The following is a 25,009-nucleotide window of genomic DNA, read 5'->3' on the forward strand; positions in this document are numbered from 1 at the left end:
TGCAGGAGAGAGCCTAGCCCCGCCGCTGGACATCCTCGGGAAGAATATCAGCCAGTGTGAGTGCTCGCGCCACTAGCGACAGTCCCCTCCTTTGCCACAGCTCTGCGCCCAAATAAGCCTTCTACTCCCATCCCAGGAGGAGACAAAGGGAAAAAAAAAAGAGGAGTTCCAGGTGACTCTCTCGGAAGACGGGGCCCAGTGCTGCTGCTGTGCTTGCACAAGGCGCCCCTGCCGCTGCCCAGCCTGCTCCGCACCCTGATCCCCACTCCACCCCACCCTCAACGCCTAGTTCTGCGCAGCAGGTTCCAGCTGGAGCCACTTCGGGGCTTCGCTCCAGGGGCTGGAGGAGGTGGGGACCCTGGTGCTGTTTCCAGGGGTTAGGTGAGAGGAGAACTGCGGGCAGAGACGGACACAGGAGGCCAACGTGCACTGATATGGGCCAGGGTGACAAGAGGGTCAGGGGGAGGAATGAGAGGAGAGAGAAGAATCATACTTGGGGTGTGGCACTGGAAGACTAGTGGGGAAAGGAGGACCTGTTTGACCAGAGACAGAGGGATGGAGTGAAGGAGAGGCAGGGGCTGCTGGAAAAAGGATGGTGAGACAGAAAAAGACTGACAGTTCGGGCCCAGTGGCCAGGGCTAAGTCCTCTCCTTCTTCTTTCTCTTCCCACCAACTCTATTTTCTGCTCCCCTTCTGGAGCCTTGGCTGTTGAGTTGGGTGGAAGCACAGCAAAGGGCAAACTCCACCTGCAGGGCCCTAAATGGAGAAGGGGGCCAGTGAGGGCTTCTCTATCCCTGGAGGAAGAGGTATAAGAGACCAAGAGGCTAGGGGCTTGGGTCCACTGCCCAGTTCAAAGAAACCTCCACCCTAGACCCTAAGAGAGGAGGAGAAGAATGAGAGCCTAGCCCTGCTCATTCCTTCCCTTCCCCAACCAAAGTATCTGACAGGACCAGCCACCTTCTGCTCTGTGCCCAGTTTCAGGCCAAAATTAGAGCAGCTCAGGTGGTCTTTGTGGCTTCTTGGATCCCAGCTCTTGCACACCCCTCTACTTACTTTTCTGGAAACAAACTCCCCTGCTCCTGCCCTCTGAAGTCAGTTGGGCCTCAGATCAGAACAAGACAGTGTCTCCAGGCACATGCCATTATGCTCTTTCATGAGCTCCCAGTCTTAAAGTGTTCCCTAAAAAACCAGGTCAGGGGCCCAGCTCTGTAACCTTGTCTAGCCCCTTGGGATACCATCAGCTGTTCTCTGTCATCCCCATGTCTAGCCCTGTTTGGGTGGAGTGAGTTGTTCTCAGGGATATCCTTCTGTCAAGATGCTTTTCATTTATTTATTTATTTATTTTTGACGGAACCAAGGATTGAACTCAGGCCCTTGCACTTGCCAGGGAAGCGCTTATTCTACTGAGCCAGCTCCCTGGCCCCTATGTCAAGATGCTGAAAACCTCAAGAAGCTTGATCCTAAGCTGCACTATGTCACCAAGAAAGTGGACCATAAGTCCCACCTTGCCTCCCTGTGAGCCTGCCTGGCCCCCCACCTGGCATCTATTTTCCTGGCTGCACCTGGGCTCTCTTCCACGGCATTCTGTCTTTCTGAAGGAGCATTTTGCTCAAGCTGGAGAGACTGCTGGGCAATCCAAGGCCCTGGAGAAGCCTTGATGACATCCTGTGCACCTTCGTCTTCCCCTAGTCCCCTGTGACTGGTCTGTGTTGTGAGGGAGGGTGAGCAGGCTGTGGCCCTCATCTGTCCTGAGTAGCACACTCCCTGTCAGCCAGAGTTGCCAGCCAGAATGGCCTCTGTGTGGGAAAAACAGATGGCAGGGCCTGAGGGGCCTTGGAGGATGCTCCCCTGCCCACGCTCTATGTACTCCTACTGCTTCATCTACACAGTCTCACCTACCAGAGCTCCCAAAAAGACTTACACACTCTTCCTGGTCCAAGTCTTCAGGCTGAGCTGGAGGTGAAAGAAACAAGGATCTAATCTCCCTTCCCTGCCTTCTGGCACCCTCAGGAGCCCACATGTCCAAGCTCCTAATGCCCCAGTCTTTGACTTTTCTACCCCACCTTGGCCGCCCTTTATCCTTTCCTGCTCCCCTCAAGACACCCCCACACACACTCTCAGCCTCTCCAGCCATTCCTCTAGACCAGTCACACCTGCTCAGCACTCAAAGAAGGGTGTGGTCCTGGGAGTTTTGAAAGCGCAGGTGGCAGGGCTGAGTGAGGATGCCCTCTCTGCTCCTTGCTCAGCTTGGTGCACTGGCAGAGGCCCAGTGCTCAGAACCATGGTGATGAACTCACTGCCATGATTATTGATGATGCTCCTCTGCCAGTTTGGTGTGCGCTCCCCAAAGCTGCCAGCTCTCCCCAGTCTGGACCACTGGGATGAGACGATGATGCCTCTGCCTCCTGGGCTGACCCCAAACGGGGCTCTCTTCCCTCGCTCCCTGGCATTGATGCCGGGCCTGGCCTTCCCCATACTTGGGTAGAAAGTCTCTTTGGAACTAGAAGACAGCTCTGGGATGGAATCCAGAGGCCAGATGACTTGCTCCAGAGAACGAGATTCCTTCAAGTGAACTACTGGCAGCTTTTGAGTGACTCCCTCACCCTCGCCAAAGCTACCTGGAACTGCCTCAGTGCTGGGAACCATAATCTGTGGTAAAGGGAGCTCAAGGGTCCAAGACCATTGCATGGTGGCCCTGTGGGCCGGGAGGTATGTGGCAGGAAGATCCACAAATGTGACACTCACAGGGCAGGGAACAATGACTCAGGTTCCTTCCCTGCAAAACAAAGTTGATAATAATAATCTCTTTCAGAAGTGAGTGGCTTGGCCAAGGAGATAGCTCAGTGGTATAAGTGCCTGCCTGGCAAGAGCAAGATCCCGGGTTCCATCCTTGACACTGGGGGGAGGAGGGAAAATGAGTGGCTCAAGGCCACCTCCATTGTGTAGCCCAAAGTCACACAGATTCCCTGTTGTGGGAAGCAGAAACCAGAAAGATGAGGTGATGCAGAAACACCTCCAGGGAAGGGTTATGTTTTGAACTGCTGGAGACATGATTAAACTGTCAAAGGTCTGAGTTTTGAGTCAGTTTTGTTTTTTTTTAAATGCATTTAGGACAGGGTCTGTAGGGTCTACAGGATCTTACTACATAGACTGGACTCGTAGTGATTCTCCTGTTTTCAGTTTCCCAAGTGCTGGGAATACAGGTGTGCACCACTACACCAAGTCTCAATCGCCGTCTCAGCGTGCCCCAGGGATGGGGCTGGCATGGCATGCCAGGGATCAAACCCCGGCTGGCCACTGTGCTCTACCTAAGCAGGAGCTTTAGTCCACTGAGCTAACTGGCCACCCCTTGAGTCAGTTTTGACACCGAGGCAAGGATACAGTTTGTTCTTGGGCAATCACAACCTTTGTACCAACATGGAAATCAAGCAGGACAAAACAGAAAGAGTAGAAAAAGCCCAAATAGGTAGAGGCTGGAGAGCTTTAGATATGTCATGCCTGCACTAGGAATGCAGCGTTGGGAAGGTACCACCTTACTATCCCCACCAGTCCCCAGGGCCCCAAATGTGAATTACAGAGAGGTTAGTTAAGGGTGCACAGAGAACAGACCATGTGGTTTGGGTCTATGGCCATAGTGCTGGGCTCCACGTTCCAGTTTCCTCCCTGACACCTGCCCTCCCTTGTCCCCTCACTCCAGCTCATTCAAACACCTAGCCCAGATAGTCCCATCTTCCTACCCAGTGGCCCAGCTGAGGACTGGCTCCTGGCCAAGAGCTGGTGCGACACTCAGAGTTCCTGGTACATGAAGTGTTCATGCATCTTCTTTGTACCCACTTCATGCCAGAGGCCTTTGCTCTGTCACTGCCTATGTGCCACCCCATCTTCAGGGTAGGGAGGAGGCCTCATCTCTGTGCCTGGAGCTACGGGAGACCTGGGCCACCTCTCCTCACCCCTGGCTCTGGCCCTTGAAGGCTGCACATTCCTCATTTCCACTATACCGTCCATGTCAACATCCAGGCTTACACCAAATTCACGAAAACTTATCAATAGGGTCAGGGCCTGCAGGCCTGGGTCCCTATGTTTGGCAGAGAAGCATGAGGAGGATGAGGTTTGCTCCAGGCCACTATCTCCCCAGCCTACCGCAATGGGCTTTCTGCTTATTACAGTTACTGTCCCAAGGATGAGAAGCCTCCCTGGAACTGATGGACAGAGGGCTGGCAGCTGTCACCTACCACTCCCTATGCCTACCCCACTAGCTGGCTGGCCATGAGATCCAGGACCTCCCCAGCTACTAGTACCAAGATGATGCACCCAATATCTGGGCAGCCACTGAGGCGTGAACCCTCCCTGGTACCTGAGGGCTCTGAGCCTCTCACCATCCACAATAACTCTGAGATTTGCTACTTTCCCCCACCTCTTGCCCAAAAACCTGTGGTCTCTGTGTCTTCTAGCTCTACTTTCTTCTTCCCAGCAGTGTGACCTCGAGCAGGTCTCTTAAACTTTCCTTGCCTATCTCTTCATCTGACTATCTCTTCATCTTTCCTACCTCTTCTCTTCAACTGGGAATAATAAGAACACTTGCCTCAGATGGTTATTACAGTCAAATGGCAAAGCCTAAGGACAAAACTCAGCATACAAGAAAAGTTCTGGGGGCTGGTAAGACAGCTCAGTGGTCTAAAGCACCTACTTAGAACAAGCTAAGCTAAGCAAAAGCACAGGGACCACAGTTCAATCCCCAGCACCACATGCCAGCCAGCACCCCCCCCGTGGGCTGAACTGGCCCCCTACACACACAAAATACATAAGTTTTTTTTAAAAAGAGGGGGGAAGGGGGCCTCAGAAGGTGCCCTCCCTTTCCATTCTTTCACCCATACTGAGAGGTGAAAGACCACTTTTTCCTCTCCCTAACTAGCACTTCCTGCTTCAGGCTCTGCTCACACCCTGCCTCCCTTTGAAGTCCCCCAGAATTGTTCCTGTGAGATACACCTAGCTGCAGCTCCCAGTGCCAACATCCTGCTTAATGGTGTCTAGGCATGCCCTTCCCTGGCCAGAGATGGATGGCTCTTTGGGAACCAGTGGAGGAAATGTACCCAACTAGACAGGCCTGGTATCTAATCCTTCCTGTGGCTAGATCTGGCTCCCGGTGTAGGGAAGTCAATGCCCACAGGACCAGGAAGCAGATAAAAGGTAGGAAAGGCAGGTGAGCAGGGACGCTGACCAGTGGTGAACTCATGTTTGATGGAGATGACGACGGGGACCCAGCCATGACTGTTGCCAGATTTTCATGTTTTTCAAGAGAGACCAAACATCTAATATTTAAATGCAGGCTAGTAGCTGGGTGTGGTGATGCATGCCTGTGATCCTTACATGTAGGAGGCTGAGGCAAGACTTTATCTCAAATAACTTCAATCTATCTATCAATTCTGGCAAGTGCTTCAACTTCAAAAATAAACACAAAACAACTTGTGAGCTATTCAGGACCCATCTGCAGACCAGCTGTGGTCCTCAACCTGAGTGAAATCACAGCTTCCTGTTTTGAAACTCAGCTTGCAGTTCACACTGTGTGCTTGGCCTTTTCCTTCCTCAGCCTCAGTTTCTTTTGGGGTGAGGGGAAGCTGATCTCATTGTCTCCTTCATTACAACATATTACCTTTGGTCAGCATTGGGTTATTGGGATGCCTTACTTGTACTCCTGGATCCTCAGCTTTGTAACCAATATTGTTGACATCTATGGATCTCCAGGCCTGGCTAAAAGAAATCCTTCAAGAGGAGTTTCTAGGCAGCATGAGCTCAGGTAAGGGATCCATCCTGTCCTCCTGTCCTCCAGACCCCACTTCCCCAGGGCAGCAGACTCTTGGATCCCACCTCTGCTCCCTCTGCCCCACTCCCTCTTCCCTCAACAGCTGTGTTGGCCTCACCTAGTATCTCACCATGATTGTCTTCACCTCCTCAGCCCAACCTTCTGCCATCTACAGTGGCCATGAAAGCAAGTGGCAGACCTAGAGGGATAAACAAGGTAACAGGAGAAGAGGGCCTAGCAAGAGCTCTGTGTTAACGGATTTGGTGGGGTCAGTATGAATTCAGTTCCTGGATGCCCAATATTTCTACAACCATTTTTTCTACCCACTGCTAATGGCCAGACAGACCTGATGGCTGCACTCTCCAAGGTCAGTGTCACCTGCCATGATCTTGTGCTCTTCTGGGGCACTAACAATGAAACCAAAGACACTGCAAGCAACAAACAGGGTGGGGATGAGAAGGGTCTCAGCTTCCAGGGAAGTGAAGAGGAATGGAAGAGAGGGTTCACCAAGCAGGCTGGCTCCTAGGTGGGCTAGGGTGGGTGTGGTTTAGGGTAGTGTGGATTCCTAACAGAAGGCCCTTACAGTGGTCTGGGTTTCAAAATGCTCATGGCTTGAGGTGGCTTAGGTTTTCTGTAGGTGGGAGGTCTTTTGCCTAGATGGGTGAGTAGTTTATAGTTCAAGTTGAAGGGTCTTGAGAGAGTTTGGCTCTGCTGGGTGGGCAGAGCTTGAGTAAACTGTCTCCTGATAAGGAGGGCTTCAGATAGACCACAATCATCGTGGGTTAAAATATGGGTTCAAGGTGCCAGGTTAACACCCCTCTCATTGTCCCCAGCATTGGCTGGTACCTACCCAAATGAGCTCTTTGCCAAGGAGGCCCCAAGGCGCCACACTGCTGAGTTCCAGAGCACCTGGCCCAGATCTCCGGGAGCATCTGGGAATGCAACCAAGGCCTGCTTATTGCTCTACACCTAGTTGGACCCTACTAAAGTGGAAAATAACATCGTCACAGTAAGCCTTAGTCTACAACTGGCACATGTGTGCATGCGCATGCGCACACAGAGTGCTGTGCCCTCCCAGACTCAGGGTAAGTATTTGACGCGATTTTATTGGAAAAGAAAAGGGGGCAGAGCGAGAGGCGAAGCAAGTGAGCCATCCTAGATGGAAATGCTATTCTCGATCAGTACAGGGTCCAGATAGTTATATGGAAGAGGGAGGCACTTATTGCGCTGGCGGATGTCATGCGAGATCTGGTTCAGTCGGTGGCGGAAAGCCTCCATGCTCCTGCGTGGTGCATCCTCCACGAAGTGAATGTCAGGGAAGTGGCCAAGGGGCCGCTGCAGGTACCAAACAGGGCGCTGGTTCTAAGCCAGGCCCATGACCACCTTCCAGGGCCTTCTTTTCAGCAGCCTTCAATGCCCTGCCATTGCCTCCCCCATCTCCCAGCCTCCTACCTCCACCCCCTACCCCCACTCAGTGTTTCCTGCTTGGCCCCATACCTTGTCGTCGGGCTCTCGGCTGAGAGTCCAGAGTACCAAAAGCACAATGCACGTAGTCTTCACGTCCGGCAGCGTATCCAGAAAGGTCTGCTGAGTGCTCAGCCCCTTAGCCTCCAACGGCGGTCTCCGCATGGAGGGAGGGAAGTTGGGCATCCAGGAGGTGAACTCCAGCTGGAGGAGGGGTAGAGGTGGGGCTCTGGTCAGAGAGCACTCCGGGAGTTATGGTCCACCAGGCTCTGACCACTCTCTGTGACCCAGAACTCCTGTCCCAGGAGGCTGAGCCTGTGCTGGGCTGGCTTAGGTCGGTGGTGCTGTTGCTGGACTAGGGGGTGGATCTGAGTTAAAAGGCAGGGACTTGGCTCAAAATTGGTTGAGGAGGGACTCGGGATGGTGACTGAAACTGGCTTTGAGATGGGGCAAAATATAGGGGGGCTGGATACCTGGCCGGAGTTGACACCTGCGTGCCTGGCAGAGCAGGTGTACATGATGACGGTGACATATCGGATCAGCTCAGGTACTGTCCGTAAACATGTGGGGAACCCTGAAGACAGAAACCAACCAGATAGTATCATTCCTGCCTCAATCCTGGCTGCTTGGCAGAGGGCGCCTCCCAGCGGGCTCACCAAAGCTTGACGGTGCCCTAAGGCTCCAAGCAGTAACATCTGTACCCTCATCCTACCTGCTATGCCTTCCACAGCCACAGCCCCATCTGCCCCAGTCCAGATCACAAGGTGAGGGCAGAGGCTGGCAGAGGCTGGCTAGGTGTCCTCGCAGACAGGTGCTTTTGGCACCTGCCTGAAGTGAGACTCTCAGATTTCTCTTCCGGCCCACCTAGGCTACATCCCTGGCCCCAGACCTATAGAGTGGGGAGCAGTGGGGAGGGGGGAGGCTTCCATCCTTTTGGAAGAGTTCTGACTTTCCTGTACTGGCTAGCACATCTTCCCCCACAACACACACATTGCGCATTCTGGAAAAGTTGCCCGGTAGCCTGTTCCTAACCCTCACACCCCTTTCAGATCAAACGTTCTTGGATTTCCTGTCATCCCAGAGGAGTGACCAGCCCAGCTTGCCATGGTGACCATGAATAAGAAAAACTCCACACATTTAACCTAGGCTCACTAGTACCCTTCCAAATCCCTCTTCCTTTCCCTCCTTTCTGGGTCCCCAGCTTAAGGGGGAATATACACCATCCGAGTAGCAAAAGCCCCAATTCTGAGAGTCATCCTTGTCCCCATCCTCCAACCCAAGCCAATTACCAAATCCTGTTATTTCTATCTCCCAAATAGCTCTGGAATTCTTTTTATCTCATAGCCCTCATCCTGGTCAGGTTCCTGCCACCTCCCTCCTGGTATTCCCCAACTGTTCCTGACCACCAATGCAGCTTGACAGTCTAACATTTAAGTCTGATACCCTGCAAACCCCTTGATGGGTCCCTGTTCTGTCATGGGTTCAGCCACAGCCCTCTGGGAGCCTGCCTACCTCTACCCCATAGATTCGGTTTCAGAGAATTGGACACAGGTCAGCAGAATTCATTAAGTTGTCTCTGGCCTTTGGACCTTTCCACACACAACTCCCATCACAACCTCACCTCTGCCTACTCACTCCATCATCTCACAGCTATCCTGCTCGTTTGGCATATCTTAGCTAGGTGTTAGATGACTTAAGCTTGTTGTTCCCTGCTCCCATTCTCTCCACCACCCCGACCCCAGCTGGCTAAGTGTCTTCCCTAGACTCTTCCATCACCCTCTGTAGGCCTCCTCTAAACTGTCCCAGACCCATTTTAGCAGAACTTCTCACCACCACTGAGTGAAACAACCCCCTGCCCCAGTCCAGGCTGTGAATGCCCTGAGGGTAGACACCTTCACTAGTCTTGTTCCCTTCTATCCCTTCAATAACCAGCGTAGGATCATATCATAGCTGCTCACTAAATGCTTTCAGAGTATGTGCTCAAGTGGTGTGACCTCTGGACACCTATCCCTCTCCTGGCTGCCACCTTCTCCAGCCCCCAGAACACTCTGTCCTTTCCCAATGGAATGCATACTCCATTTCTCAGTCTGCAAAGGCTTGTTTCTAGGATGAGGGGCTCTGTAGGGCTCTGCAGAGATGCCTTTGATTGCTGAAGCTCAGACTCCCATGGTCGGTCATGTTTCCTCCCCCTGCCCATCTGAGATACCACTGCTCCAGCGGCCAGGGTAGAGGCCTGAGGAGATGCTAGGGCTGTGCTTTGGCCTCCTTCAGCCCACAAGGAGATGATCTCTGCCTAGACCAGGAGGACCCTAGTAGACCCAGCTGGGAACTGCCCCTCAGCCCCAGGCCCCCACTGAGCTCTTGCACCCATACCTGAACTCTGCCGCCCTAGCAAACACTCCTTGAATATTTCCTGCACCCAGCACTGCAATTCCGGGTCACCCTCCACAGCTGCGTCACTCGGGTAATAATAGGTGATGATCTCCGTCACATACCTGACCGGGGGACAGGGCCTCAGTTTGGAGCCTCCCCTCCACCTCCATAACTGTGCTTCTCCCTCCTCCCCGAGGTTGCCCTAGCCTTCCCTGGCCCCAGAGGTGCCCCAAGCCTGTGAGAAACAAAGTTCTGTGTAGCAGAGGTGAAGGTCAGAGAGATTGTCAATAAGAACAAGAGGAGGCTCCCAGGCAGCTCAGAAGCAGAAGAGGTCTGGCCAGCAGAGGAGGGCTGGGGGCTAAAGCAAGGAAAGAGCCTTCAGGCCTAGGGAACAGGCATCTATCTCCAAGGCTCAGCCTCAGATGAGACAAGGCTCAGGTCCTCAAATCTCCCACATTCCCCAACATCCCAGGGTGTCCAGCCCATGTGTCACCCACTGCTGTCCCGATCTCACCTCTCCATCGCGTCCCACACTCTCAAGCTGTCATCGCGAAAATAGTACCCAGGCACGTCCTGGACCCCACGCTCCACAAAGTCATTGGGGACACAGAGGCTGTCGTAGGTGAGCTCAGAGAGAGCCCGCACCATCACCTCCGCAAAGCCTGGCAGACCCAGGCTCATGGCCTGTGAGGGAAATGCAGATCCTGGAGCTAGAAGGGCACCCCCAGGACTGCTCCCCAGAGGCCAGAGATACTGTGGGGGCATCCCTAGCCCCCATTCATGCTCCTAGACCCTGAAGCTCTTGAGGTTCAGGCCAGAACACCCAGATCTTGCCTTTGTACCCTGATACACAGTGTCCACTTTAACTTGTCACCTCCCTCCCTGTCACCCCAGGATCCAAAGGCAAATATAAAGTCTAACTTCACAGGCCAGAGAAGAGTAGGGGTCCTGTTTGGACTAGGTGCAGGATACTTACCCTGGCAGAAAGCCCTCCCTCGTTAAGGAGAAGGGCCCGCCCAATGCTGTTGATCTGGACAGTGAAGCGGGTGTGGGGAATGAGGAGCTGGGCAGGAAAGCAAGAAGGATAATGAAAGACAGCCAAGGCTGCCCCCTAGAGGACCTCGGCATCACCACTTCTGCAACACCAGACCCACCCTGGTGGGTGCCCAGATGCCTCACAGGACTCCCTCCGACCACCAAGCAGGCCTGAGGCTCCAAGCCCATCGTACCTTGTACAGAGGGTGGCACATGGGCAGGTTCCTCAGCATGGCCAGGCAGAAGGCTTCGCCGATGAGGTGGGTCTCCAGCAGATGGGCGATGGCCTCATGGCAGTAGAACTCAGCATAGCGTACCCACGTCTTGGCCTGTAGCCAGTCCCACTCAGAGTCACTGGGCAGGAAGATGGGGCAGTCAGGTCCAGGGGTCTGGCTGAGCTGAGGGTGGGAAAAGAGGGAGGGTTAGTGAGAGCAGAGACACCACACACACACACACACACACACACACACACACACACACTCACTCACAAGCTCCCATTGCAGGAAGGAGGCATACCCTCTACACTACAGTCCCTCCATATCAGGCTCCTCTCCCCCTGCTGACTGTTGCTCCTGTTGTGCTTTCTGCTTGAATTGTCCCCACCCTGCTCTTGTCTCTACCTGGCAATTCCCACTCATTCTTTAAGAAGTGCTGCTTCTCATGAGAAGCTTTCATTACCTCAACGCTATGGCCACCATTCTCAGGTGTACAAATTATACACCAAGCCCCTCCCCTTGTGTGGCCTACCTTCTATCCCATGAGCCAGAAAAATGAGGACTTGGGTGCCTTTTTCTAATTTGTGCCTGCCCTTGTGGAGAGCTCTGAGAAAGAAACAGCTCAGTTCCCCCTCCTGCCAGTCACACCAGACAGCCAAAGCAACAGCCAAGTCCCCTTGGCTCAGCAATCCCAGCAGAGCCTGCCAGCAGCTGTTTTCTCAAGGACAGATGGACAAGGTCAAAGTGATAAGCTCCACCCACTGAGCTCCGCTGTGCACAATCAGCACACACAGTCTATACACAGGTGTTTCCTGACTAGGGGAAACACAATGTCACCACAGGGACCAAGTTCATGTGGACATATGGGCACAAGTGGTAATACACAGATGTGTGGATATAGGAATGCATAGGTTCTCATCCCAAACTTACACACAGGGCCGCATGCCAGGCTCACCATGGCCACACAGACTGGGATGTGCACAAACACAGGTGTACTGTATGCAGGGACACATACAGATGGCACACGTACAGACCCACATGCCTATACAGTGGCCCACTCTTAAGAGCACATAAGTGTGCACACAAGGCTCACACACACACAAGTGCACACGCATACAAGAAAACTCATGCACACAGGGTCTCAGCACCAGTGACATGAACACAGAGCAGCCCACACGCTCCCCAGGCACCTGGATGGCGATGGGCATCATGTTGCCCTGGGGGTCAAGGTGCAGCAGGCAGATGGGCGCGCAGTGGTGCTGCTTCTGGCCATTGAGCTCCACAGTGGGGATGCCCTCCAAGATACGGTAGTCTGCCAGGTAAATGTTCCCCTTCTGGAGGGAAGCCATGATGGGCAGGCAAGTGGGCACATGGGTACCCATGATACCCTGGGTGCAGAGTGCACTGACCTCAAGGCTCAGTGGCTGGACAAGGATGGGAAGTGGGGAATGCAGGCAGGGTAGGAGGCAGGCAGGCCTTGAGGGGGGAACACAGGGATCCCTGAGAAGGAACCAGTGAAGCAGCCTGGGCTGGCTGGATGGGTTCTTACAGAGAGGGCCTCACCTCCAGCTCTGCTTGCAAGCATGTTTCCTCTCCCAGGAATGGGGCCACCATATCATCTGTGACAGGGAATTTGTCTGGGATACATTTGCAGCGACGAATCACATTTGGGTTTATGCCATTGAGATACTGGTACCCAAAGAAGATGTCCTCCATCCAGTGGTCAGCCACATATTCTAGGGGGACACAGATGTATCACAGTGAAGCTCCCCTCAGGGACAGAAAGTCATGGACCAGAAGACATGAGCACGAGGAGAACTCCAGAAGAAAATGAAGTCCACAACTGCCTTGAGCAGTCAGAGGGGTCCCAGACAGAACAATGTTTTCAAGAGGTGTATGTACCCTGCGACCCTGGAATGTGCACGTGGTCATCCTCTCTCACATGCCACAGACTCTACAGGAGGGACTGCCTCCTGTGCCAGAGACCACCTGCTCTTCCCAGTTCTATTTGGGATCCCCCAAGCCATACCAGAAACGACAGTCTTGGTGGCAGGGAAAACATTCCTAATGTCCTTTAGTCTCTTCCACGAGCGTTTGCAGTCCAGCAGCCCACGGACTTTGAGTGCCAGCGACCTAGAAGGTGGGATGTGAGTTGGCCCTGGTCAAGGAGGCTGCCAGGTATCCTAAAACAAGGGGCACCACCCAGTGAGGTCTGTGGGTCTCAGGGTCTCCTGAGTCCCAACGTGTCTGGGCATCATGTCCCAACGTCTGTGGGTATCAAGCCTCAGGCTTGCTCTTGTCTCCCAGCTTCCACTGCCTTCCCGGCAATTCCTCTGGGGCTGTCCTGGAGGCAGAGAACCCCTACCATCCCCTCACTCGTGCACACTCACATGGGCGCCAGGCGGAAGAAGAAGGAGGCTGTTTTGAGGAAGGAGAAACGAAGATTTAAGTTTAGAAACTTGGTGGCCTTGACATTGATTAGAATTGGAAATCCCGGAACATAGCCATTCCACCTGTAGGGAGATGCAGAGGATTGTGGCCTGGTGCCTGGGCTCCAGGGAGCAGGAAAGAGGCAAACCCCAGGTATTAGTTGTCAGCAGGGCCCAGCTCAACCTTGGGTCCTTACTCAGGTCGGTTGGGGTTGCGACACCGCCGGACAGGAGGGTGGTAACTGGGGATGTGCACATAGTTGGGCAGGCCAGGAACAAAGACCCTCCAGCTGCAAAGAAAAGCCAGAGAGTGGGTCCTGATGCCCTGGCACCATCCCAGGACATAGCTCCCCAGACTGTTCCTGGTCTCCCACCTCCCATGACCCCACAGGTCCCCCACACCCTGCTGCTCTCCCCCTCACTGGTAGAAGTCTTGCTTGGCTCTGATCTCCTCTTGTCTGTGTTGCAGAAGGATGGGAAGTGAATCATCTGCTATTGTCTTTCCTGTAGGGAGACCCAGGAGGGAGTTCAGGGGCTGTCCTCTGTCTCCCTGCACATCCCTATCCACTTCAGACAGCAGGAGCTCAGTGTCTGCCCCTCAGGTTGGTTCTAGAGTACATGATTGTGGACAGGGAAGGCTTGACCTGTGAGAGCAAAGGCAGGTCGCCAAAGCCTCAGCTGGAAGGGTCACAGACCAACTCAGGCCATCTCTGCTGCTATTGGCGTGGTCCCTCTGCTGGTCCCACTGGAATATGAAGGCCTGACAGCTCCAGAGGACTTTGTACATAGGTACCAGGCACTTTCTAACATTGCATTTATGTTAATAATTTAAGGCACACACAAACAATCTAACAGACAGGTGAGATTATTACAGGTCCACAACCCCAAATTACAACAAATCCACTGGTTCAGGAGAACCCGCACTAAATCAACACAAGGCTAAAGATCATCTTTACTTAACTCACTTGGTATAGTCAGTTTTGGATGAAAGATATTAGTATATTTGATTAGGGATTCCCCGTGGTAGATATATCACATACGTGTGTGTGTGTATGTCCACACACACACCACAGGTTGAACATCCAAAATGTGAAATGCTCCAAAATCTGAAAACTTTCTGAGCCCCTATATGATGCCACAAGTGGAAAACTCCACACCTGACCTCATGTGATGGGTCACAGTCAACATACAGGTGCACCAAAAATATTGTCGAAAATTGCCTTCAGCCATGGGTATAAGGCAGAGATGAAACATATGTGAGTGTCATGTTTAGAAGGGGGCACCTTCCCCCAGGCTATGGCATGTATAGGGAAATATTAAAAAAATCTGAAACAGATTTGGATTCAAGCATGTTCAATCTATATAGATAGATTAGATAGATAGATAGATAGATAGATAGATAGATAGATAGATAGATAGATAGAATTTATAAGTGTTTATATTGGGCACACACACATGAACATATACTTGTGTATAGCTTCTTAAAAATCTGAATTTTAAAACACCTTTGGACCCAACATTTCAGCCAAAGGACTATATTATCAAACCTACTATACAGAGAGAAAATAGTTAAGATTATGTAGGAAAAAAAGCAGCCAAGCTGGGATGCTGCCCAGGACAGACTGCTAGACCCTGTCACCCCATGCCCAGTAACAACTGTGACAGTTGTTCAGCCTCTTTGAACTTTCTTTTAGACATTACATTATCTGATGCTTACATCAACCCTGTGAAGTATGTTCTGTGGTTAGTTCCATTTCCCAGGGGGAACTGAGGCCCACAAAAATGTGGAAATGTGCCACAGCTGTCCAGGGGGCAAGTGGTGGAGTGGAAATCGAATCCAGACCTGTGATTCTCTTGCATCCTGTGGTCCCCAGGGTGGCTTGTGCCTGTCATTCCCTCAGAGCCTTGACTTTGCCACCTTTTCCTTCTCCATCTGCTTCAGCTTGTGTCACATTCCGGGTGAGCGGTGCCCCCTGGAGTTGTGCAATACCCATCCCCAGGGCGGGAGCTTCACCCCTTTGAGGGCCCAGTGACTCAAGACTCCCTGCCCTGGTGTTGCATGGCAGCCACCCCACCCAACCCCATTCCGGCCCAGCCACCAGTGTCACCTGCTTCTATGCCACACAGACCTATCGCCGTGGGAAGAAACTCTGCGTCCCCAGTGAGACTCTCCCCTTCGTGTCCCCACTCTCCCCAGTCCTGCCTCCATTTGTCCCTGTCTCTCCTTTCTCTGGCTCAAGCCCCATTTCTTCCTCCCAGGACAAGACTATAGCACAGGGAAAGGGAAATGAGAAGCAGAAGAGGGCAGTGGAGGATGGGGCGCCTCCCATCTACCTCAAGAGAAGCTAGCAGCAGCCCAAGGGGTGACAGAGGACAGGCTCCAGTCCCCATGTAGCAGCCACGTTTGGAAAACCAGCCCAAGAAACCAGATAGAGGGGTCTGGCAGGGTCAGCGGCACGGAGCTCAGCCCGCCAGGTTCTGTACCTCTCTCATGGGAGCAAACATGCAACCTCAAAAATAGCTAAGCAGCCTTGCTGGACAGCCAGGAGAATCCTGATGGCTTGCATGAGTAACAGGGTCTCCTACAGGAGCAGGGTGGGCCTTACTGGATAGAAGGGGCCCTGCTGGAATAACAGTGGGTCCTGGTACAGAAATAAGATGTCCTATTATAACAAGGACTCCTCTGGAGTGATACAATGGTCCATGGTTTAAAAAATGTCCTAGGGGCCGGGGAGATAGCTCAGTAAAATAAGCCCTTGTCTGACAAGCTCAAGGGCCTAAGTTCAATCCCAGGCCACGCAAATAAATAAATAAATAAATAAATAAATAAATAAAAATAAAAAATGTTCTGTTCAAAAGTTACCACATGGGCCAGTAGTAGAGCACTTGCCTGGCATGCACAAGACCCTGTGTTCCATTCCCAGGATTGAGGAAAGAAGGAAGGAAGGAAGGAAGGAAGGAAGGAAGGAAGGAAGGAAGGAAGGAAGGAAGGAGTGGGCAAGACAAGAATATCATAGACTATGTATTATGATCAAGTACAAGGCCATGGTAGCCTGAAGAGCTATTGAACTCTGTCAGAGCTTCATGGAACATGCTCTCCAGCATGATAAACAGGGTGTCATGTGAAAGTAGCCTGGGGTCTTTTTAGAATGGTCAGACATCCTGTAGGAGTCCAGGGCAAGACTGAGCAGTAAGGGGAAGCATAATCTGGGCTTGCGTATTGTTACCAGACTCTGAGATGCAAAAGATAGCCCCTAGCCCGTGGTTCAGTGTACAGCCCTAAGCTGAACCCGGATTAACAGTGAGGATGGAAGGTAATATGATGGCGACAGGATATCCCAAGAGTCCCTGGTGGCTGGCCAGTTTGATTGGAGCATGGGGTAGCCATGTGGGGATGGAGCGAGAGGCTTCCCCGCATAGGATGGGATGGCGGGCTCACCTGTAGCCTCGCGGAGTGCCAAGGTCTCGTAGCCATCCATCCACTGGTAGGCAGGGAAGTGGTAAATGCAACCATTAGGGGCACAGATCTGCACGTAGTTGCAGTACCAGGGGTCCTTGGGGAAGAAGGAGGAGCGCTCCTTGTACAGGCGGATGACAATGAGCTCCCCCAGGTCCTGCTGGCACTGGACAGTGTAGTCATCCACCTAGGAAGGACACAGGCTGGCTGAGAAAGCAGGACTTGATGCTAGCTCCTATGACAGCTGCTAGGCCAGCCCTTCATCCAGGCCCTACTGCTCACCTCTGGAACTGAAGAGGCAGAGAGGTGGAACACAGACCTGATTGCCCAGCTCCCTCTGACTCCTCCAAATCGGCTGTCCCCTGCTGGGCCCACCTGTCCAGAGCTGAGCAGGACCCCGGTCCCTCCATCCTCCCTACCCTAGCTCTTGAGTTCTTGTCCTCTCCCACCCTCCTTCCCAATCAGCTAAAGCTGCAGAAACCATGCAGTCCCCCAGAAACTGCTCTATAAAGGAGTTCAAGAGAGGTCCAGGCTTCCTTGGCCTCCTAGAGTCCTGAGTGGGGAGATCTGGTGCTTCCTTGGCCTCCTAGAGTCCTGAGTGGGGAGATCTGGTCCAACCAGCCCTTTTTGCACTTCTCAATGAAGATATGGAAACTCAGAAAAGGTCGTTAGATAGAGGGACCTATTCAGGTCACATAGCAGCAGATGGCTGGGCCTGACTCAAAATCAGGTCTGAGGACTCAGACAGTGGCTTCTCCCATGGGACAAGCAAGTCTCCACTGGACAGGCTGGTCTGGTGCCATTTTAAGTTACACAGAATTGAATGCAAATGTAAGCCAGTTCTGATGCAATGTAGCTTAGGAAGAGTAAGAGAGAGAGAGAGAGAGAGAGAGAGAGAGAGAGAGAGAGAGAGAGAGAGATATGGGGTGAGGGACAGAGGCTATGAAAAGGACAAGAAGGAAGGAAACTTAAGGTCGGTGGGAGAGGTTTGAGAGAAAGGACAAGTAGAAGCAATAGAAAAGGAATTGTGGAGGGGAAGGATGCGAACTGGTGGAAAGGATAAGAGATAAAGAAAACAATGAAGACAGAGCCCGATGAACTGGCAGAGTGGGAGAGGATGTGGATGGACTGACTGTGCATGAGGCACCCAGGACTGACCTGGAGCCCACAGCCTCCAGAGCTACACCTGGGCCTCCGGACTTTCCAGCCCAGCTCTGTCCCTGACTCCCTCCGGTACGCTTCCATCCCCCAGGGCTGTACATGCACGCTCACCGCCCCAGTGGCAAAGTCTCTGCCGAAGTGGTTCAGCCGCTGCTTGTGGCTCTCTCCTTGGGTGCCCACAATGATCAGTGAGATGCAGTCCAGTGTTCCTGACAAGAGATCCGTGCCTGTGGCCACCCTGACTTTGTAGGTGGCCATGGCTGCTCTTCAGGAGGCAAGAGAGGGCCAATCCCGGGCACTACGTGTGGGGTCACGTAGGCAGGCAAGGGAAGCCAGGAGCAGAGAGGAGTGGACCGGGCCACCCTCCGCGGTGGAGTGGCGAGGCAGTGGGAGCTGCTGGCAGCCAGAGCAGCTGCTGCCCTTGGCGGGAGGGGTGTGACCGGCAGGCGGGGCGGGGCTAGCCCTGCTCGGAACAGGAGCTGTGGAAGCCGGTGGGGAGAGACTGCAGGCAGGGCAACCGGCCTGCCTCTAAGAGGGCGGTCAGAAGATGCCACAGTTGAAGGATGCTTCAGGGTGGGGGAGCCAGTCCAGCCTGAGCCAGGGCCTTGGGGATGTTGGGGGAGGGGGCTGGGTGGGGCCCCCAGATCTTTATCAGTCTAATAAGCTCCTTCCTCTTGCTGTCCCCCATTTAGAGAGGGCCCAAGCCAGGGGTGACCTGCTTTGGAGGGGATAGGGAGCAGCATGAAGTTGCTGTCCAGCAGGCCTGCTCCAGGAAACAGGCCCATTCCAGGGGTGGTGGGTGCCAAAGCCACGGCTCGGAGACTGTATGGGTGCAGAAGGGTCCTAGAGATACCACAAGGAGAAATGGCCGGGGGTCGGAGATGGGGTATCTGTCGCTGCCTTCAGGGCCAGGTTGAGTTGAGGAGGAACTGGGGTTGAATATATGAATAGAAGAAATTGGAGTGAAATTTGGGGCAAAAGAATTAAGATAAAGAATGTGATATAGCTTCCTGATAGAGCACATTCCTAATGTGTGAGGCCTTGAGTTCAATTTCCAGCAACAAAAGAATAAAATTAGGCTAAAGAGCCACGTGCTACAGCATGTGCCTGTGACTCCAGCTACTTGGAAAATGGAAGCAAGAGGATCACAAGTTTGAACCCACCCTGGGCAACATAGTGAGGTCCCATCTCAAAGTAGCAAAAATATTAAGCTACAGCATGGATGAATTCCATGAAGAATTGTATGGCACAAAAGAAGATGTTTAGACATTAAAGAGGACGTGTTTTCATATTCCATGGATGCCATGCTCCAAAACAGACAAAATTGAACACTTCTCACACCTCTGGAATGGGAGAGCCACGGAGGTAGCTCGAAGGGTTCTAGCTCTTGATCTGGGTGCTATTAGGGCACCTGATACACTTCAGTATACGCTGCTCACAATTTTTTTGAAGATATTCCTTTGCCAGGACAAAAAGAAAAGAAAGAAGCTAGAAAGAGGGCTGGAATGAGGACTGGGCTCCAATAAGCTTCTCAGGAACTGAACTCAGCCTCCCTTCCCTCCCTCCCATCTTTCTTCCTTCTTTCCTTCCTTCTTTCCTTCCTTCCTTCCTTCCTTCCTTCTTTCCTTCTTTCCTTCTTTCCTTCCTTCCTTCCTCTTTTACTGAGCATAATGAACACTCTTCTAGGCACTTCAGATGCAAAGAAGAAATAAACCCCACACAGATCCTACTGAATAGCTGGATGAGAAGGACAGGAGCAGTAAACAATAATTTATTCACTATAATTTTAGATATTAAGTGCTCTGAAGAAAATAAACTCAGAGTAGGAGGAGTGGGATGGGGACTAGTTTCTGATGGAATCACAGCAGCTAGAATGATAAGGGTTGGGACAGGGTCAGGCCCTGGGGTAGAGAGGAAGCACCACATCTAAGCTAAGGAACAGGCCCAGAGAAGGGACGAACTCTGCTCTGTGTAGACAGTGTTCAAGGCCTGCGGAAAGGGGGAGTCATGTTCCTGTCCCCTCTTCTGGACCTGCATTCTTTGTCTTCCAGTGGCAGGTCCTACCAACCAGGAGACACCAGTCTTGGGTTCCTCTCTGATGGCACCCTCCTGTCACCATTAAAGAAATGTTGCATAGTACCTGGGCCAACTTTAGGCCAAAGGGGGCTAAAATTCTGAAAGAAAAGGAGAGAGAGAGAGAGAGAGAGAGAGAGAGAGAGAGAGAGAGAGAGAGAACGCACAATAGGCATGAGGTTGCAATTCAGGTTTTATTTAGGACTAGGAAAGTAGTTGGAACTAGGGACTGAATGACTTTTTCAAGATTTAAATCTAAGCCTGATGTGGTAGTGTATTCTTGAATCCCAGCACTCTGGGAGGCTAAAATGGGAGGATCACAAGTTTTAATCCAGCCTGGGCAATTTAGCAACTGGGCCAAATCTAGACTTAAAACAAACAATAAGAATAAGCCTAGGGGTGAAACTCTATGCAAAGGCCCTGGTTCAGTCCCCAATACTGGAAAGGAACAAAAATAGAAGATTCAGATCTGCTCACGCCCTCCACCCCTAAGCCTGCCCCAGCCCCTCGAGCCTGGCAGAGGCCCTTCCTTGCCCTGGAGACAGTGTGATGTACCTTCCACTCCCTCAGCAGCAGATGCTAACTGAGCCCTGGCCTGGAGAATACAGTAAAGCCAAAACAAGCCCCTATACTAGTGAAATTCATATTTTAGGAGGGGAAATACTGTATTACTTAACAACCAAATAAATTATATAGCATGTTAACTGGTGATAAATGCTGAAGGGAAAAAATAAGGCAGGGAAGAATAATGTGAAAAATAGGGATGACAGAGGCACCAGGGTGTGGCTCAGTGGTAGAACACCTCCCCAGGGTGCATGAATCCCTGGGTTTGTTCCCCACCACCACCACTATCCCCCCTAAAAAAAAAAGGGAAGAAAAAACAGTGGCACAGGGCTATAATCCCAGCACATTGGAAGGCTGAGGCAAGAGGATCACAAGGACGAGCCTATTCTGGACAATTTAGCAACTTAGCAAGACTGTCTCCAAAAATGAATTAAGGGCTGGGGACATATGTCAGTGTGAAGCCCCTGGGTTCAATCCTAGCACCACAAAGTCAATTAATTAAATTTTTAAAAAGAAAAAGGAGAAGAGAGAAAAATTTAGATCTAGTGGCCAGAGAAGAGTCCACTGACATGGATCGCTGAATCCTGAAAGAAGTGAGGTTGGCTCCTTCCCACCCCAGGGCCTTTGATTATGCTTCTCCATATCTGCTGTTGAACCACATTAATGCTTCCTCATCCTTCTCATCATAATTGCTTTGTCAAAGAATAGCATGTTTAACTATCAATGGTTGCCATAGCACTCTGGCCAATGTCTTTGATTGATGTCTGCTTTCCCTGAGAAATTAGGTTGTCCACAACTTGGTTTTGTTTTCTCCCCAGCTCCTGGCACAATCCTGGTACCTGGGAAGCTCTCAAACCATAGACCTTAGTGGCTGACTGATTTCACCAGATGCAAAAGCCAGGGTCAGTGATTAATCAAGCAGGAAGGCTTTGGAATTAGGGTGAAGATTCAAGAGAGGAGAGCTGGATTTGGCTAGGGATGGAGTGGTGTGGGGAGTGATGTAAGGCTGGGAGAGGAGTTAAGGAAATGGAAGTAGGGTCAGGGAGGATGCTGGGGATGAAACTCTCAGTGACTGGCCGGCTGCCTCATTCCCCTGGGCACAGTGCCATCCTGAGCTGAGATCAGGAGCTGTCTGGCTGGTCAAGCCCGCCCTCCTGGACTCTGCTTAGCTACCTAATAATTCCTGGGGGATGCCAAGAGGCCAGATATGCAAATATTCATCTCAATATGCAAATTTCATTTAAACTCTCCCAGCCTCCTGCTTTCTAGACACTCCCTTATCTTGGAGACTGTGCCCCAGGGGGTTGCTAAGGCTTGATGAGGAGCAGTGTGGAGGAGTGGGTAATTGAGGCTCTGAGATTTGGGAAATGGTGCCACCAGGCCCCCAGGGAATACAGGATTTTAGGGTACCTTGGGTGAGAGGCCCAATGTTAACCTTTCTGGTCCAGTGATAAGATTATGCTGCATGGAGGTGAGGAAAACAGGGGCACATAGAAGGCTCAGCAGACTGGCAGAGGGTTATAGAAAAGGGGATCAAAAAAGAAAAAAAGAAAAGGGGATCAAGGTGTCCAAAGGGATGAGGTGAGCATAGCTGCTTTCCCCAAACCCCCTCTCCCTCCTCACAGCCACTAGCATCCACTGCCTTTCCCCAAAAAAGCCAAGTGGCTATCAGAGTTCAAATATGGACGTAGGTTCCTAAGGGAACTAGAGGGGAATGTGGGCAGTGCGCTGACGTGAGTGGGGCCCGGCCTGGTGCTGGGCCCGTGGATGGATTAGGCATACGGATGTGGACACTCCCCAGTTATGACCCAAACATGAACACATAACTCTGGGTAGTTGTTCACTGAAGAACTGGTTCTCCTGGACCAGGGGCGGGACCCAGAGAGCCTGAGAGGCCCCTAGTACTGATGCACGCTTGTAGAGCTGGCTCATGACACCCACCCACACTGGAAGCCAAGTCCTCACTCCCGGGGAACCCCTTACCTTGCCCCACCCCAAGGCTTGCAACCCCTGGGGCCCCATCCCTAGGATACATAATATAAGGTTATTCCCCTGCTTAAAATTCGCCAGGGTTTAAAATGGCATAATCCCTAGGATCGCCAGGCATCTGGTTTTCCAGAAAGTCAGCTTGGAGGGAAATTTATTAGGATGACACACAGGTAGGATTTCTGACCTGACTCTGGACACATCTGGTGATAGGACCAAAGTCTTAACATGGACTATGGCACCATTCTTGACCCAACTCCCTTTTCTGGCTTCCTTTGGTTCCTGAAGATGTGCCCCTTGCCCTGCCCATTTCTGTAACACCGCCCCCCATGCTGTTTCAAGATCATCTCATCTTGTCGTCCGGGTTTCATCTCTAGCATCATCTCCTCAGAGAGAACTCCCCGTGCTACACCTAGTGTCCTCCTGCCCAGTCGCACAGTGCACTGCCTGCCTGGCTGTGTCTCCTCACTGTACTTGCTGTCATCTGAAAGGTTTATCTGTTGATGTGATTTTTGTCTCTCTCTACCCCTGGGATGCCAGTACAACCAAGGGTCTTGCCTCAAGCATTCACAGCTACTTCCCCAAAGTCGAGAACAGGCTCAGATCAATGACACACATAGATCTCAGAATGTCAGTGCAGGAAGGCCTTTTCCAGGTCTTCTCGTCCCTCCCCTATAACTGACAGATTTGGGCCAACAAGATGGAGAACTTGTTCAAGGTCAGCTGGAAAAAGAGGTTATCCACTGGGCCAGTCACCTTTCAGATGATGGAAAAGTCCAGAGGAGTCCAAGCCACATGCTCTGATGGCTGAAACAGCAGCCTAACAGGAGCCTTTGTCCACATCCCATCACCAGATGTGTCCAGAGTCAGGACAGAAGTCCTACCTGTGGCTGGGTGTGTCATCCTAATAAATTTCCCTCCAAGCTGACTTTCTGGAAAACCAGATGCCAATGATTTGCCCTGCCCTTTCTGGATCTGGAGCATTTCTTTGGATAGGCATTTCTTCCACTGGAATCTCCATGCCAAACAACTAGTCATCCTTTTCTGGAGACAGGTTACCCAAACAGTGCCCTGCTCAAGACGTTTTTAAAGGGGTCCACAACCCAGTTGGCCACAAGAGGGCGCCTCTGAATATCTCTTAATTCTTTGCTTTTGTTCTAAGGTGAAAAAATATGGTGAGGCGAGTTAAATTCCTAGGCTGGGATCTTACAGGAGAAAGATTCCCAAAAACATTTCTTACTGCGCAGTGACCTGGGCATTCTCTTCTTCTAGAGTCACAGATGCAGAAAGTAACAATCTAACCTTTGGCATAGCCAAAGACAGTCCCCGACCCCCATAGGTATCCACTGCCTCAAAGGGAGGAGTTTAAACAGGGAGAAGATTCTGGGGAACAATGATAGGCAGTGTGTTTTCCTGAGTCTGAGGACTGGGGGCTGCTCCACACCATCAGCATGGCGGGGCGTGCATCCTGGATAGCAACTCAGCAAGCAACTGTGGTCAGATCCGGAGCTTTTCCTGAACATGTGCTTGTACAGTGAGTGCTTTTATTTTCTTCGATGCTGCCAGCCTGGGACAAGGCAGCTGGAGGACCCTGATGATCAGAGAAAGGGACAGTGATCACTGTCCAGAGTTGGCCGAGAGGCCCTGCCCTTTCTGACAAACCCAGAAGGCTGGCCTTGAGCTTACTATGTAGCCCAGGTTGGCCTCAAATTTGCAGGGATCCTCCTACTTCAGCCTCCTAAATGCTAGCCAGCATGAAGGTACTTGTGTTTTTAGAGGGCTGCCTGGTGAAAAGGGAGAAAATCAGACCCTAAGAAGCAACCAGAGTGTTCTCAGAGTTTGGTGCTTATAGACGTTGAGCAGTAGTGTGAGGAAGATGCCTCGTGGAAGCTGAAGCTGTACTTCCTGCATTCCCTCTCGGGCCAGCTGGCCCCTCAGATGTGAGCTGCACCCGGGTCAGCACCCAGACTGGCCCCAATGGCCCAGACCCCGGTGGTGGCCCCGCCTTCCGCCACGGGCTCACCTGCTGCTGCACCCTGGCAACCCGGTCTGATGGCCCAGATGGCCATCTCTGCAGCAGGTGCAGCTGTGGACTCTACCGTGGGGCACACACTGGGCCACGCCATCACAGGTGGCTTCTGTGGAGGAGGCATCACTTATCAGGAGCCTCAGGGGGCTCAGCGGCACAGCAGGAGACCCGGACCCCCTGCTGCTCTAAGATCAAGCTGTTTCTGGAGTGTGCAGAACCAGCCCGTGAAGTTTTCAATGAAGTGCTGAGGCAGTGCAGGATGGCAAACGGCCTCCTCTAAGCAGGAAGTTCACACTGAGGACCTGGGAAGTCGACCTGACCAAGTTGCTTTAGCATAATTCTTATGAATACGAGAAGTGTAAAACCATTCAGTTCCACCTCTCACTGTAATTTCAGCACTTCAGAACACCCATGGAAGAAGTT

At 52.0% G+C, this 25,009-nt stretch overlaps 1 protein-coding gene across 1 annotated transcript; it reads right to left on the reverse strand.

Annotated features, from left to right (window-relative positions):
• Nucleotides 1-6,918: 6,918 nt before the first annotated feature.
• Nucleotides 6,919-18,297, reverse strand: Alox12b (arachidonate 12-lipoxygenase, 12R type). Its single transcript, XM_004638439.2, has 15 exons — nt 18,046-18,297; nt 16,756-16,960; nt 13,739-13,820; nt 13,514-13,606; nt 13,278-13,400; nt 12,917-13,020; nt 12,451-12,623; nt 12,078-12,221; nt 10,867-11,070; nt 10,614-10,700; nt 10,152-10,321; nt 9,638-9,759; nt 7,738-7,838; nt 7,298-7,468; nt 6,919-7,135 (listed from the first exon to the last, which is right to left on the reverse strand). Exons 1-15 carry the CDS (start codon nt 18,190-18,192, stop codon nt 6,956-6,958), a joined length of 2,106 nt encoding a protein of 701 aa, XP_004638496.1. The 5' UTR covers nt 18,193-18,297; the 3' UTR covers nt 6,919-6,955.
• Between the last annotated feature and the right edge of the window lie 6,712 nt (nt 18,298-25,009).

This window comes from Octodon degus, unplaced genomic scaffold (assembly GCF_000260255.1).
Source record: "Octodon degus isolate 3935 unplaced genomic scaffold, OctDeg1.0 scaffold00098, whole genome shotgun sequence".
Taxonomy (NCBI): Eukaryota; Metazoa; Chordata; class Mammalia; order Rodentia; family Octodontidae; genus Octodon; species Octodon degus.